At 33.8% G+C, this 17,179-nt stretch overlaps 1 protein-coding gene across 2 annotated transcripts in view; it reads right to left on the reverse strand.

Annotated features, from left to right (window-relative positions):
• Window positions 1–17,179, reverse strand: part of LOC145268573 (metabotropic glutamate receptor 3-like) — a 1,374,385-nt gene that overhangs the window by 236,385 nt on the left and 1,120,821 nt on the right. For both annotated transcript variants that reach the window (XM_080124032.1, XM_080124035.1), the window contains one exon: window positions 15,529–15,671. In XM_080124032.1, the coding sequence (XP_079980158.1) occupies window positions 15,529–15,671 (143 nt within the window). The remainder of the gene's footprint in view (window positions 1–15,528; window positions 15,672–17,179) is intronic.

Genomic DNA, 17,179 nt, shown 5'->3' on the forward strand with positions numbered 1-17,179 from the left:
AAAAATCACAATTCTGACTGTTCTCATTTTGAATGCTATCCACATAAAGTCTCCGATGATGTATTCTGCAACCACCTTCAGATGCGTATTTTTGAAATCTAATAAATTATATCGAACTCGAAATTCATAACATATTAGTTAATCCATGGACAAAGGTAATACGCTTTCCTACGTCGTGTACTAACAAAGAACCCAGAGTTCGACTAGACGCACGTGAACAAGTCGCAAATATCGCCCGATAGTTTGTGAGAAAAATATTAAAATATACATTTTTCTAATTAGCAGTGAGAATCATTAGATTCCCTTAGGAAATAACATCAAAGTAGGAATATCGAAAAGTTCTTGTTTTGATATTTTTCTTATTATACTAGATACTTTACAGCTAGTGACAACTGCATTAATTATGACCTGTGTGTTTCCGCAAGCGTAGCAGTTTCTCTTAATAACGAGCAAAAATATAATTCCTCCGGTTGCATATGAATATTTGACTAAGACTATGATATCCTGGTGAGCGTGCATATAATACTGTAACACTCAAATAAAGAAAACTATGGCTAAGGACCTGATAACATTCAATGGAAAAAGCGTTACACCTGCAAAAGAAAACAAAAACAAACAAATTAATTGCTAGAAAGACATGATAACTAAGAGGTAACACAGACCCTTTTGAACAAGAAAAATATAAGTAGTTTATGAAATGATTATTAAATACAGGTTTACATATACTGCATAGGTTTATCTCTATACGAAGAACGACATATCCGAAAAAATAGTTTACAGATTAATGCAAAATAGAGCATCATTTATGGGGGGGGGGGATTTAAAACGTCCGAGTAAAGTGTACACTTTTAACAGGCATTCAAATATATAATGCGTAGTTGACCGAATAATGTGTCGCCCTAAATAACACAACACCATATATAAATTATAATACTTTTATTGAAAAAATCAATTCAGGTAACTCGACTATGTAATAGAGCTGACATCTATTCAATGACTTCAAAAATTAAGACTATTAAAAAATGCAATGATCATTAAAAAATTAAGAGCTGACATCTATTCAATTCGTTGATTAAAGCCTTTCGCTTTAATTAACGCCTCGATACGGGTTTGGTACTTGACGAATGTTTTTTTTATTAGCGCCGAAGGAAGCTGGCAAATACACGGTGGATGGCTGCGATCAAGCTGGCTTTATTGTTGTGGTGGATCATGTCTGTGATGTTCTTGACGTATGACCAAACGAAGTAGCCCATAGGGTGCAGCTTGTGGGGAAGAGAGGAGAATCGTAGCACTCCAGCCGAAGCCAACCTGAACCTTTTGGGACTCGTGGGTCGGCGCGGAGTACTGCTGCTACGACAGAGTCTGCCAGCGGCTTCCTGATTGCACCAAAGGATCACCCCAATCTTCAGCACATCCAGGTACATTTTGGTGTTGACTTTCAAGCCTATTTTAAAGATGTGATGTTGCATGATGTAACCCTGACTTGAAACCACATCAAAACTATAAAAGTAGCCTGAAAGTTCATTGAGTTGTGCCAACCTGCGTGTTTATTTTGAGGGTGCTGGCAATGATCCTGTTGTTATAACTTTGCTCGTAAGAGAACATGGGTCGTGCAGCGGCGCATCTTCGTTTTAGCTCATTGAACATTGTGTCAGTGACCGCAGAAAGCTAATATCGCACTTGGGATTTGTACACAACTGAGCAATTAGTAGAGGGCCTAAAACAAAAGACGAAAACCGGTTTGATCAAATGGTAGTGGAATCATGTCGTCTTTTCTAGGGTGATAATTTTAGTTGTTCGCTCTGTAAATAGTATTTTTTTAATAACGCCAAACAATAAAATGAAGTTTAATAATCATGTAAGTCTCTTAGCTAATAACAAACTGTTGTATTTAATGAAATTACTGTATCTAGATGTATTTATTTTCAGTAATACTTTAACTATTCAGCACATATTGAGTAGAACGACGCCTAAAGTAAATCACGTATTATTGTAATTGATTATTATAGTTTAGAGTATAATATACATTTTCCAGTTATAGCGAAAAAAGGAGAAACAACAGTCATTTCTTCAACCTATTTGTTTTGTGCATAATTTTCTAATAATGTACAAGACGTTTTATTGCAATAATGAAATATTTCAAAGTGTAGTATATGTTTCTTTGACCTTGAAAACACCAGCTATCGTTCTTTGTTAGTTCTACACTGTTTTGTGTCACTCTTTATATTGCTAGCAACATTCAGAACTCTTTATTTATCTTTATCTGTCTTTCTTAATTAGAGTCGAGATATTACCTTGCCGTAATCACAGGCAACAATCGCGGCAAGAAGAGCAAGGTCTGTAAATTCCATTAGAACAAACAACGAATCGGAATGGAGCACATGGCCCCTATAACAAGCCACCATGGGCTCCTTTCCGTAATGTTTAGTTCCTTATCCGGAGCTCCCCTAATGGGATATAACTAAAAAAGGAAAACAAAAACGAAAATACACGATCTGACCGAAGTAAAACAGGGTCGGACCCAATAGACAACTCTAAAGTAGCCCAAATCATGGTGGCCGCGTAAAAAACAAAAAACAAAAAAAAACAGCTTAAATGAAAAGATGTCTACACGCAGTGTTTTACGTAAAGAAATACAACTTCGGAACAAGATCAACATGCAGTATATGTTCTTCAGATGATGCACTTCAATTTCTTGTTCTCTGTCAGTGGAGGCGAAATCCTTCACGACTGAGACAATGTTTATATTTGTTCCTTTTCTGCACGTTAAAAAACGACCCTGGTGTCTAACTCTGTCCCGTGGGGAGGCCTTGTAAATAGGAACAGTAGATAATCGAGCATGCACCATGGCATTTGTTTTGTTCCTAGATGATTGTCCCTTGTAACATTTTACAGAAATATTGCTTCAAAAGATTCGAACTTAATGGAATTGTTAGGCACATGACAAATCTCAACATTGCAGCAAAATGACAGCGGTGGTGAAAAACCGTTTAAACAATGATGCTTTTGCCCCAAGCAATGCCACATAGTAAAATAAAATGTTTATCAAAATACTTATCAAAACCTCACCCTATATCTTACCCTAAGCTACGTTACAGGCTGCTAAAATCCTGATACTGAAGCCACTTGCACTTCTCTAACTTTGGTTTTAGCTTAATTCGCATAGTTCGCAAACCCTTTGTGAGAGGCAGCATAATAGCTGGACTGAAGACGAAATAACGCATCAACAACTGCTGCCTCGACCTATTCATTCGCTTAATAGTAACAGCAGCAGTAAAATGGCAGCAATCGCTGAAAAAAAAAAGTAGTAATTACTTGAAAAACTGCTTCAACCAAAGCAACAACTAAAATAACAAACTAAAATAGTATTTACAGAAAAGACGAATTGCATAGTCGAAAACAAACTACCAATCACAGAAAAAAATCGGCAATGAAAAAAGATGGGTCTAAGAAAATAACTAGCTAGTCCCATACTATTTCACATTAAGCACACACACGCATTCTGCATACCAGAACACAAACCGCACGTACTAAAACATACGCTTACACGCACATCGTTCATCCTCAACATACACACACCGCCCCGCAATGAATCGGTTAATAGGGGAAAAGGCAGTATGTCTCTTGTTCTTACGGGGAAATGAGAAATAAATGATTTTCTTTTAAAAGGGGAATAACATGCATAGGTTTGCTTCCCTGTCTGTAGGCGCGGACATCCTTTTGACAGAGGAAGAATTTTAAACGCATTTCAGAACTTCGACAATCAGAGGTCTGAATAGTTCAATACCCCACCTACTTCTCATGTTCATTTTTGTGACAACTTCCGGGATGTTAATGCTGATTTTTCCTAGACGTAGAAACACTGTGAGCACCAGGCAGGATTCCAGGTACGTGGCCACATTAATCTGACGTATAGTGCCACCGAACAATAGCCGGCAGATAGGAAAAACAGGTGAGATATATTATCATATAAGTCTATAACGCTGAGTTTGGCTAGTACGAATACGAATAGATTAAGGTGTGTACACAGATTGTCCCTGGCAATGAGTGTTGTTGCAAGCATAAGGATGCACTTCGTTTCGTCAGAGACTTTGATGATTTTCAGCATATGGTAATTACAGAATTAAGGACCCATCCTTACTTATGAAACTTAGTCTTTCAATGTTCGTCAACCTTATTCAGAGGGATGCTGATGATAGTTTGTGTTTTTTATATTTCTCGCAAACATTTTACGTTTCGTTATGTCGCGGTTCATGTCTTGGTACCCCTCGACAATGAGTCTACTATTCTCGAGTCTGGGGCACATTGGTGGCGTGTCCGACAAACCTAGATTTCATTAGAGCTCGGAATGCACTTTTCAATTCAAAAATAGGCTGTGCTATAAGGACTGACGCGGGACTGTTTGAGAATATACATTTTCTCATCAGATCAACGAGACTGGTCTCAAATATCTGCGTCCCTGTAAATGTAGACATGGATGCATAGTGATCCTTCCTATCCGAATACCTATTTGGATAGTATGTTAGAAGACACGATGTAAACGATACTACAAGGTTCCTTCATTAAGTTTCCCGACTTGTATCGTATGAGCAGTTTTATTGATACTACCCATTAAACTTAAGACCCCTCCGAAGTAATCTCCGGCTACAATGCACGTTTTATACCGTTTCAAGAACTTTGTGAAAGCCTCATATAATCCTCGCCCGGGTGTGTAAATGACCCTCCTCACAGCCTCTTTTTTTTGAGCTTAGGAAATCATTAAAAGTCAAAGAAAGCAAGGGCTGTACTATAGGGAGATTGAATAAAATCTTGATGCCCATGACAAGGTAGTACTTTCTGATTTTCTCTGAGCACCCGTGGAGCAAACTTCATGCAAATATTTTGCATCTACAGTTCCTTACGAATAAGTGTGTATACACTTCCCTCACTGATATCAAATTGGGCACTTATTGTCTCTATAGACACACGACGGTCGCTATTCATAAAATTCTTGATTTGGCTAATAAACTCCGGTGTTAGAACTTCCTTATTTCTCCCACAGTTTTCACTATCCCTCGCAGGCTTCGTATTTTCTTTTAATCACTTCTGTTTCTTAAAAATAGATTCTAGATGATCCACGAGCTATCTGAAGCATTCTGTACGTTTCTGAGACATTTTGCTAAGTTTAAAACATACTTTTATGGCATATTGTTTTTCTAAAGTATCATCACGTCCAGGTTGCATTCATGAAATTTATCAGCGGTGAACAACAGGCTTCTGTAAGGCGTATTCTAACTCCTGTTGTAGTTGTTTATTAAAACATGAAACCATTAAAAATTAGTCAAGTATAATATTTATAGAAATAACATCCTAGATTTTCAAGAGTCAATGAACATTTTTAATGACTATACAATAAAGGTCTAGAAACTTATTGAAAACAGTCTTATGTATCATGTTCATGTAGCTAAGTCAAATAGGCTATGAATTTATTTTTTCACAGTTGCAGTTACAAAATAGTTAAAAATTGGCCGGGTACTAGTAGAGGAATATGTATTTGCGTGAAATACAGAACTTCCAGGAAAATCTACACAACTTATCCGGGATGCTTTTTTCGTGAGATCGATAACTGGGAGTATGCTATACAGATAACTGATATAAAAACATTTGTCAAATACACTCAGAGACTCGAACGACTAAAACCAATAAACAGTTATAATGTATGAAAAATCGATAAATAAAGGAGTAGTTGTACTTAGTCAACGAGCAAACTAAGCAGGACTCTCGATGCAAAGCTAACGAGCTTTAAGAGAGGGAGAGATAGAGAGAGAGATTTATGTCTAGGTTAAGATAAGTTTTAAACAAAGCCGGTAATATTGATGGAAAATTTATGTATCTGGGATGGGGCTTCCTTTGTGTCGAACCAGAAGTCTGCCGACTTCATAGCTAACTTTCTCTGCTTCATTAAAACTATTGTAGCAAATTTTGATGACAAGATTTCGAGGCGTAAGAACTCTTGAGAATAGAAGAAATGGTTTCAGAACTTATACCTGCTCCGTACTACTATATAAAAGATGAAGATGGCACGGAACCCACGCCGATCAAGAAAAATCAGTTTAAAACAGAAAAAAGCTATCACTTGGTTGGCAGCTGCTTTGGAGATTGTCGGTTTTATATCAAATTCTGCAAGACTTGGGAATGGAAACAGAGACTATAATAAGTTACTAATCAACAGTAGCGAGTAATTATGAGAAGGGTTATGTGTCTGCCGCGAGTAACTCCTTTTACGACTCTTCTCTGCTATTTATAATAAACTAACTACTAATTAAGGATAAAAGCCATCATAATGGACTAACTACTAATCAAAGATGAAAACCAAAAATGCTTAAAGGCTTTACGGTGGTTACTGATAAAAGCGTAGTAGTCTATATTCGGTGGAAATTTAAGGACATGGCACTACAAAAACTTACTATGTTGACTTGAAGAGACAATGTTGTAGTCAACTGAATAATACGTATGTATGTAAAGAGAAGTGAAGACATCGTGAAGGTTAATGAGATCGTGGAGGCCAGAAAAAGACCAAAAGAGAAAGTAAAGGAAAAATGCATTCATAGACCAATTAAAAGGGAAAGCCTTAACAGTTCCCATTAATATGGCATGGAGAATCCCTACCAGAAATTTCTGCATAATTCACACCCCATACACAAAAGAACAATGCAGCAGTCCCAGTATTTTACACCTGCTTGAAGGACAGCAGTTTTGGGAATTAATTAAAAGGCCCTTTCCCTAACTATCAGGCAGATAACATCATCACACAAAAAAAATTAACTGCAGCATTCTAATTTGTTACATACTAACATTATATGAATCAGATGAAAGGTGAATTTAATACTCTATAATTACCAATCACGTAAAAACTGCTGACCTAGTATACAGCGTTTTTCACTCACTTTACCAGAAAAATCGACAAATCAAAGAAAAGGAAATATTTCTCGGCTGCTGAAAAATCATAAATATTTTTTTGGCATGAAACAATATTTTTTTTGTAAATTAGAGATCTTTTTAAATAGATTAATAGATGAACCAATCTAAAGTAATTATGGAGCATTATTATTAATGATACTATTGTTTTCAAACTATAATGAGAACGGATACTTTCCTTTAGTGTTCTTCGCATTTACGTTTCTAAATAATAAATGATGTACGTTACGTTTTACATTGTTTCATGGAACAGAACATTCGGCAGAAAAAATCATAAATCAGCGGAATGTCCTAGTCGTGAATAAAACGCACATTCATGTCATATAAAACGCACATTCATGTTATTTCTTTTCTTGTATCTTTTCGTCTATTTCTTTAAATTATTCGATCAATTTATTGTCTACACAAGAACCGAACTATTTTTATCCTTCAATCAAACAATTGGTTAATTAATCCTCATTACAAGTCAGTAGCCTACAACATATTGCGTCTAACGAAATAAAGATGCAGTGATGTTTTTCCGTTTTTTTTTCAGACAGAAACGCACTTACGTAGTACATTCTGCCCAGGTATTAGCTCCCTATCAAACTGCAACACATGTAAACACCTTAAACACTTTACCGGTCTATTTTATTTAAAATTATTCTGAAGTTAAATATTAACAAAATGTTTTGAAATTTGTCTTGACACTGCTGTAAAGACAAATACGTAATTCAGAATATATTAAGTCAGAACAAATGTAAAAAATTCGAAACATTATTATCATGAATACATTTAATACTGTCATATTTTTTTTATAATTGATAAAAGATTTACCAATATTCTATCTTTGAATTTTAAAGTGAACTTGAATCCGTTCATATAAAACTGTGTGAAGTCTTTCCTTAAAGCACTTTTCACGCAATTGTTCGTGTCGTATATGTTGATAAAGCTTTCATTAGTCTATTCGTAGACAATTGGCGCTAAGTCTGATCTGGGTTATCACTGTTACCCTTTTCCTTTTGGGTTAAATACAAAAAAAAATACGCAATATATATCGCACTGGCTAAGTAGATAAAGTTCCTGCAACATCGCCGCATTGCTGCATTGCTGCATTTATCTACTTGTTTTAAACGTGCTTTTATGAAATGCACTTTAACGAAATATATGTGTACGCCTACAACGTAAATCCACCGATGCATATCAATAGCAGAAAAATAACAGCTTTTGTGGATGTCGTAGATCTAATATTGTATTATCTTTTTTACTAGACCTTTTGCGTTTGTATGTCCTCATGTGCTCTTTATTTCCCTGACTATATTCTCATGCTAAGCATTAAATGTCATGTGAAAACTAGCACACTGTCCAACTCACCAGCATAGGTAATCGCTTTAAATCTAATTTCAGTATAGTAGTTAATTACTCCTTGTTTATAATAAACTAGCTGGAAGCCCGGCGTTGTCCGATCGTACACTCCGCTTATACATGATATTTAAACTTATGCTGATCTCGTATGTATTATAATCCAGCCACTTCTCTATAGATTGTTATATATTACGTATACATTTTTTCCCGCTGGACTAATTAATAAATATAATCATATCGTTTATCAAATCCCATCTGTCTTTGTTTACAATATACGTCAGCTGATATTTGGACTAAATTATGAATGCCTTGGAAGATCAATCCTTGTTTAATGTTTAATTTAAAACTGTAAAAACGAAGAAATGATTTGTGGCGATTTTAAATGGTACTCTTCTTTTATAGTTCATTGTAATAATCATTAAGAAAAAAACATGTGTTACAAGAACAAGTCCCCTTTTCTTGTAAGTAAAAATGAGATAGGAGACATATTATTCGAACCGGGAAAGTTAGGTTTGGAATTAAGATACAAGATAATTCCGATTGTTAGTTTTAAAATAAATAGGAGATATGTTTGTTTTAAAAGGAATTCGATTGTTTAGAAACAATATTGTGAAAAAGGAATTTGATGATTTAATTCTATTTATGAAAACTGAATTCAAATAAGTTTATCTAAAAGCGCACAATATAAAATGAAAAACATATTGAAAAATAGGTTAGACCAAAAATAGGTTAGAAAATTCTTGTTCGCAGACATGTGTGAATAGTGCACGAGAGTTCAGGGCAACGTGAGTCAGGCACATTCTCGAACATGTGCATGCCATCATGGGGAAATGAATTCTTAATATAGGGCTAGTTTTAGAACAGAACGCGGAGACGACAGAGTCGACAGACAGGGTCAGACAAGAGAGTCCAGTCAGAAGGAATCCCCCTTTGGAAGCGAAGGGTTAGAAGTTGAAATCATGTATTGACTTTGAATTCCTTGATGTGAACTCATTTACCGGCTGAGGAAATAAAAGACGTCATCATTTTGTAAATGCGTCTTGTGTTGTTTCATTCTCAACAAACAAAGCTATTGTGAATCATTTATATGAACTTTGTGTCTACTCATCGTAATAATGGACTTTGTGTATAAACCCCATCCTTGAGAAACGTGTCTCCCTCTCTATCAAAAAGTAATGAATGTACCATCCTGTGATAAAAAAACTGATAATCCTCATCTCTAAAATATATGTTATAGAAACATTCACTGTATAAATGTATCTCTCGTCTATCTATCTTCTATCCCCCTCTCATCGTATATTCCATGTCCCTGTCACTCAGTAAAATGTACCCACTTTCTCCCTCTAATATGAACACCTAGTATGCAACAGGTGGATTAATTTGATCTGTAGTTGAATGATCTACCATTAAGCTATTTCTCTTAATTATGATATTTAAAAAATAAAAATGATTTGCTGAGATTGTATCATCTCTCTTTCCGGTGCAACGAAAAATATTACCTCGTAAAAATATTCTTTTGGGTTGAAAGAGTAAAACGCTATTTTGTCGAATTCCGATACTTATCGGATGAGTTCGAAAAATACTTAAGAAAACTACCAGACATATGAATTAGCTATGTGTTTGTGTTGAAAAAGATAGATTCATATTTTTCGGAAAGTGACTTTAATGTGATACTGAAGATTTTATCAGATCTGCTTTCTTATTAACGCTTTTAAAGTTGAATATGTTAGTTGAAGCTCTTGGGCGAAACACGTTCTTTTCTATAACTCTAAGATTTATTGTTAGTATTGCACATGTTTATTAATAATATAAACTATCAATAAAAAATGACTCTCTCAAAATTATTCAGATGTAGAAAAGATGACCTCATATAAAAATTAAGAGGTGTGATATTAATTTATAAAAGATTTTGTATGTATGACAATTGAACATACATGAGACCATAAAAGCAATGGTGTAATACATGCGAGGGTGATATGAAGTTGAACTATCGCATAATGAAGATTGAGGAATGATGATGATAAAGCAATATGGCAAATGTTACATTAATCTCCAACTATATATAACGAACAAATATACGTTAAAATGTTCAAATCTTTGTGTGAGATTAAATAAAGTGACTAATATATAATAAACAACTTTTTTACATAGGCATAAACACATTATTTAAGGCCAAGAGACCACTCAAGGATAAGGGTTAAAGAGTGTACAGAAGAAATTGGACAATATAGTAATAATTAGTAATGAAAATTTGGTAAATTTGATAACTTATATGGAACAGCTCATCAAGAATTTATTTACGTTAAACTTGAATACAACCATATTGTAGTCAGCCAGAAAGCAGGAAAACGGAAGACAATTCTAAGAAAGAAGCTTTGTTCATGGAATCTACGTTTAGGTTTAGGCACAGATAAAGAGTGAGCGAATTATTGATAGTGTTTACAGCTAGACGAGTGTCTCTTGTGAAAGTTTGGCGAGGGGGGGACAATAGACTGAAGCTTAGTCGAACACTTTCCATGTAAATTACGATACATCAGAGACAATCTCGCAACATCACTTCTGTGAGATAGAGTTTGCAGAAAAGGGCATCTCCTACGAGGCTACGAAGTGTATTTTGAACTCTATCAAGGCAGGACAAGTCCTTTCTAGCAGCTCCTGCCCAGATGTGGCAACAGTATTCCATTCTTGGACGTACCTGGCTCTTATATAGATAGAGAATTGCATCAGCAGTGCGATATCTACCGGATCGATAGAAAGATCCCACCATATTTCCAGCGGCCTTGGCAACAGATTTGATGTACGTGTTCCATTTAAGATCAGGAGTAATGGTCAAGCCAACAAGCTTGTCAAAACGAGGTCTACTGAAGACGAGAGCCATTCATTTCAATTGATGCCAGATGTGGATCAGAATGTTGATGATATAAAGAGAGAAGCTTGGTTTTAGATGCATTAAAAGTAACCAGCCACTCCTTTCCCTATTGTACTACGTGCTCAAGATCAGAGGAGAGAGAATTGGAGAGAACTTAGTCGTTTACTGTCTTAGATGTGCTACCACAAATGGTAGTGTCGTCAGCATAAATGTCTACAAATGATGTAAGGATGTGATTTGGAAATCATCAATGTAGATCAGCAAAAGAGTTGGGCCTAGGATGGACCCCTGAGGGACACCGGCATTAATACTGTTAGCTTCTGATTTTTGCCTCTCAACTACTACTCTTATGCATCTATCAGAAAGAAATGATTTGATAATTGAGAAGACATTTCCAGCTATACCATAGCTACAGATCTTATGAAGTAAATCGTTATGCCATACCCTATCAAAGGCTTAGATATGTACAGAGCAATTGTCCTAGAAAGCTTTCCCCCGTTGAGAGATTTGCTTATCCTATGAGATATAACTGTAAGCACATCTGCTGTAGATCTAGCAGAACGGAAACCATATTGAGTGTCATTAAGAAGGTTATTTTTGTTGAGAGTTGATTACTTCTGTATTTAACACAGATTCCAGCAACTTACTCATGCCGCACAGGAGACTTATTGGCCTATACTGAGAGGGGGATGAGCGATCACCTGAATTCTTAAATACAGGGCATACTGATGAAATTTTCCAGGGAGATGGGAAACTATTCTCCTTAAGACAACGTTTAAACAGTTTTGTAAGTATGGGCGCTAGTTCAGGTTGAAGTTTTTTTTAAATAATACGAATATATTATATCGCAAGAATAGAATAGATAATACACTGAATTGAGCACTATAATATGTGATACTTTTGAATTGGTTTCAGAAGGACGAATACCTATTTATATCCTATGAATTTCCCGCACAATTAAGATATATGAATACGGAAGTTTAAAACCAAATTAGCGCTAAAAATGACAAAAGCATATATCCTATTTTCTAGGAAGGAACGGGGACAGATATACCATATCAATAATCATTTAAAATAAAATAAGACTAACTCTTAAAAAACAATCAGTAATCAATATCTTTAGCAATTATAAATATTGTTATTTATTTTGCTTTACTTACACAATTGTGATTTGCGTTTACGACTTTTAGTATAAATGTCTAAAGGAGACTCTTAACTGGCATATAAGGCGTATATTTAACGAAAGACAGTGTGAAATATAAGGAATTACACGCTAAGAAGTAATTTCTGAATGACAAAATAAAAGAAAAATCTAACCAGAAAGAAATAAAAGCTGTTAATCAATCCATCGCAATAATTTTTATTTTCAATTAAAATTTCAATCAATTTCTTGTATAATATATATGCATATATACATAGAGGGATGCATAAATTCACTACGAATCTGGAGATTATGAAGGGGTCTAATTGCAAGTAGACCATAGTTTTAATAGGCTTATTTTTTATACACATTATTAGCCACATATGTGCATACATATCTATGCTGCATTTCATTAAAAATTCAGCCTCCAAATCTTTTCTGCTATTTATATGGAAATCAAAACTGTTCTACGTTATGGAGTTGTTCTTTATAAACGCGTTATAAGAGAAAATCATGAGGAAAAAATAAGAAAAAACAAAAAAAAAACGTAGACGAGAAGGAATTTAAAAGAGTGGTTGGGAAAATTAAGGAATTAAGGAAAAAACAAGCTAATCGAACAGGGGAGTTTGCATTATAATACATAATGAGTTAAAGTATTTGGTAGTTTTTCTTTCCTCTCGACATATTTCGATTTCTATCCAATATTAGTTTCGACTTCGGTTTGGTTTATGATCAGCTTATTTGCACTTTAATATCCAGACCCGATTCTTGCTATTAATTCAGCAGACAAACCAACCTTATGTTCTTTTTTTATACTAGCACCTACACGGTGATACATTCTCCTATTTTCACATTATCCTATGGGTATACGCAGATAGATTTATATACCCACATAATTGATTACATTTATATGTAGACACATCCACAAATTCCTATATATGCACACATGCATATCATTAAATATGTACTATATATATATATATATATATATATATATATATATAGTGTGTGTGTGTGTTTTGTGTGTGTTTGTGTGTTTTAGGTGAAAATGTGAGTATTAAATTATATTTCACCGTTTATTTATACCATTCCTTATTTTTATGAAGGTCGATACTTTTAAAATAAAACTACAGTTAGATACAAATAAATGCTGAGAATTGTATATTCAAAATTGAAAGATGTTGTTTATCGTACCGTGTATTTCTTTCAGCGTGTTAAAATGTGCAATTAATTGCCAGAAGCGCAGAAGGAGTAATATAATTATTGTGTCGGTTTTTAAATATTTTAGCCCTGACTCATCAGTAGAATAACAGCTCATTAATTATACAAAGAAATGAAACATTGTAACTACTTTCCGGATTCTTCCTATTTAAAAAATCACGCCCAAATTCTTTTTTTTTTCTTTTTGAACTTAGTTGCTCTTTATTATTTTAAATATTCGTATGTGTTAGGCTGTATGCATATTCAACTCTTTTTTTAATGCTTAATGTTTTAAGGTTATCCCATAATTTTCATATGTTGTCATCATGTGTATTTTGTTTTCAAATCTTACGAGGTGCGATGAGGCTTGCCCGCAAAATGAAGTAGAGCTGAAACAGGTATGCATATGTAGAACCAATAAGTTTCTATAAACATCCAATCTATACCTATACATGTCGTTACGTATAATTCTTACCCTAGGCGATTCATTTAATGTGCACTCATAATATTTTATATGTGTTTTTGTGATGTATATCCACATGTGTTTCGTTGAGTAATAAAACACACGAAAGATCACATTATAGACACATTGTATTCTTTAAAGACAGTTTGAAAGTTGTTTTTCTTTTAATAAAATTAATTAGGTGAAGACAAATATGGATAAAAATGGAGATATTTTAAGTTCGCAGAAACAAAAATATAGAAATATTGTTTCTGATGGCATTGCTTCTAATCACCGTCCCAAAATTCAAGTGAATTCAAGGCACGTGTAGGAAAAGTCATCTAATTGAAATTTGTAATAATATACATTTTTCTAATTATATATACAAGGAAATTTTGTAAACATATGAATAGGTTATTCTTAATGTTGGTTGGTAGTGTATTGTAGGCGGCACACATAGGAATATGTGCACATTGTCTTTTTTTTTTGTCAATTAAAAATAGAGGGTACACAATATAAATTATTTAAGTATCTTAATATATATATGTATATATATATATATATATATATATATATATATATATATATATATATATATATACTTGCAAAAGCCAAAATAACATAAAAAGAAGATTACATAATATTTGTATGTTTCGAATGTTACAATTATTTCTAAATCAACTAAACAAATTAAAACTTTATATTGTTTAAAGATTTTCGAGGTTGGCATCTTGTCAGACTTACTGAAATAAATATAATGGATCTAAAAATGCTTTCATCCTGGTATTAACGGTATCAAGCAGTGTGACCTGTCTCATTATATTTTCATAAACCGCCTACCGTTTTTATGAATTTTTAAGGGCCCATTTTTTCGTATTTCTGTTTTACATTACGGTGAAAATTGTTTAACTTTAACTTTCTTGAAACCGGACATGTTTATGAATTAATAAAATATTTAATTCATTATTTTTTGTATTTAATTTGTTCCGCAACTTCAAGTAATGCTGTTTGATTTCACGTTTAATCTCTGTTCTAAACCCTCAGGGAAATTTTTTAGTATCTTGCGTTTGTCTTATGTTATACTACGATTCAATTTTTCACTGCTCTTACAAATCTACTACAATGTTCTTGTTTTCTGTAGAATAAGATAAAATAAAACAAGATAAAATGAAATAGAATAAATGTATATTTCCTAACTAGCTAAGGATGTTTAAGATTGTTATTTATTATTGTGATATTTTGTTTACACTTCGTAGAAATAATCAGTAAAATTTACGATAAAATATCAGCATATGTGTTCTAGTTACTGCTGAAAATCATAATATTATTACTTTTGTGAGAAAACTTTACTGTTAAATATCAGTCAGTTGTACCGACTGTAGTAGTGCTACGCGTGTATGTACGCATGAGCAACTCATGTAATAGGTAGCAATAATAACAGTAATATATTAGGATCATGTAAACAATTTATACATTACAGTATTAAAGATATAATAATAATAATAATAATAATAACAATAATAATAATAATAATAATAATAATAATAATAATAATAATAATAATAATGATAATACTTGGTGTTCTTTTCCTTCGAAAGCAATAGCTCTTCCTCCCCATCCATCACTTCCAATCCAGGAAAACATCCCAGTTGCATTTCGGCGAGCAACTGCTGACATCAGTTCGCCTACTTCTTGGTCGGAGGCAAATATAATGACACCTGCATGATATAAAATAAAATGTAAAAACAAGAATATCTTAACTTATCGATATAATGAGAAAGTTTTACTAAAATTTCTCGTTAATAAATGATGTAAATTTTGCTAGAGCAAGTAAGTTGATATATATGTGCGCCTGTATGATACTGAAACTCAGCCCGTTTTCTGAAACAGTATTTTTATTTCAAACTAGCATGGGTGCCCGGCGTTTCCCGGGAGTTTGGAAGTGAGTGTTGAGCAAAAAAAAAAAGTGGTAGTAGAAAGACAGGCTCGATCCCATACTGTGAGGGAGGAAAAGTACTGCCTTTGCTGTTACGGTCACCTTAACCCTAAAGTTACGTAGGTTTATATTAAGGCTAGACAATCGAAAAGAGGGTAGGACTTTCGAAAATATCGGCGAAAAAAACGAGTCCTCCCAGTAGAAATGTGCCCAGTTGAGGGTGAAGAAATTAATGTTTTTAGACAATTTTTCCGCATTTGTTGTCTGAAGCGTCGAACTCAAAACGATACTGATCTTGTGAAAATTGAAATTTTAGGCAAACATGCAAACATACATACATACATTTATATATTGGTTGCCAAAATTCTCGGTATAAAAAATTGAAATTTTAGATATAGGTTCCTTGGACATAGATCTAACTTAATAACTTGATTTCAGCCCAAAACAAGAAAAGTTCAGGGGTCATAATAGGGGTCAATGTTAAAAAAAAATGACATCTGCGGTCGCTACCTAATTACTCAGACAATTTCTGGTCTAAATATTTGAAATTTTACATAAAGGGCATTTAATCTATTGGATCGAAAATTTCAGCTTCCAATATATAAATGTATGTATGTATGTATCTATGTATCTATGTTTGCATGTTTGCCTAAATTTCGACAGAGGCGACGAATTTTCAGATCTATATCATTTTAAAGTTCGACCTTTAAGACGATAAATATCGAAAAAATGGTAAAAAATATAATATCTTAAACTTTAAATGGGCACTATTCTACAGGCGCTCATTTCGCCGATATTTTCAAGAGTCATCCTCTCCTTTCGATTGTCTAGCCTTAATTAAAACCTACGTCACTTCCGGTAGGGCGGTGGTCGTAATAGCAAACACATCAGTTTTTCCCCTGTTCTTTGCCTCCTTTAGAGTACGGGTTCGAGCCTGCCTTCCTACTACCACTTTTTTTTGCGCAACATACACATCTGAACACCCAGCACACATGCTAGTATATATATATATATATATATATATATATATATATATATATATATATATATATATATACTAGCAGAAGTACCAGTCGTTGACTGGGTTCAAAAACAGCCTACAGAAAATGGACTGTAATTGGTGAAAGTATGATAGGTTATGAAAAGGAGGGAGTTGTCAAGAGATAGGTTTTGATACACAAAAATTGTACCTAAGCAAAATATGATGAAAGGAAAGATAATTTTCGTTTCTATTCGTAGCTAAGAGTGACCAACAAAATGATGTTACCTTACAAAGAGAAAAATTTATAT

The sequence above is a fragment of the Euprymna scolopes genome, chromosome 4 (assembly GCF_053919585.1).
Source record: "Euprymna scolopes isolate OS-2025 chromosome 4, ASM5391958v1, whole genome shotgun sequence".
Lineage (NCBI taxonomy): Eukaryota > Metazoa > Mollusca > Cephalopoda > Sepiida > Sepiolidae > Euprymna > Euprymna scolopes.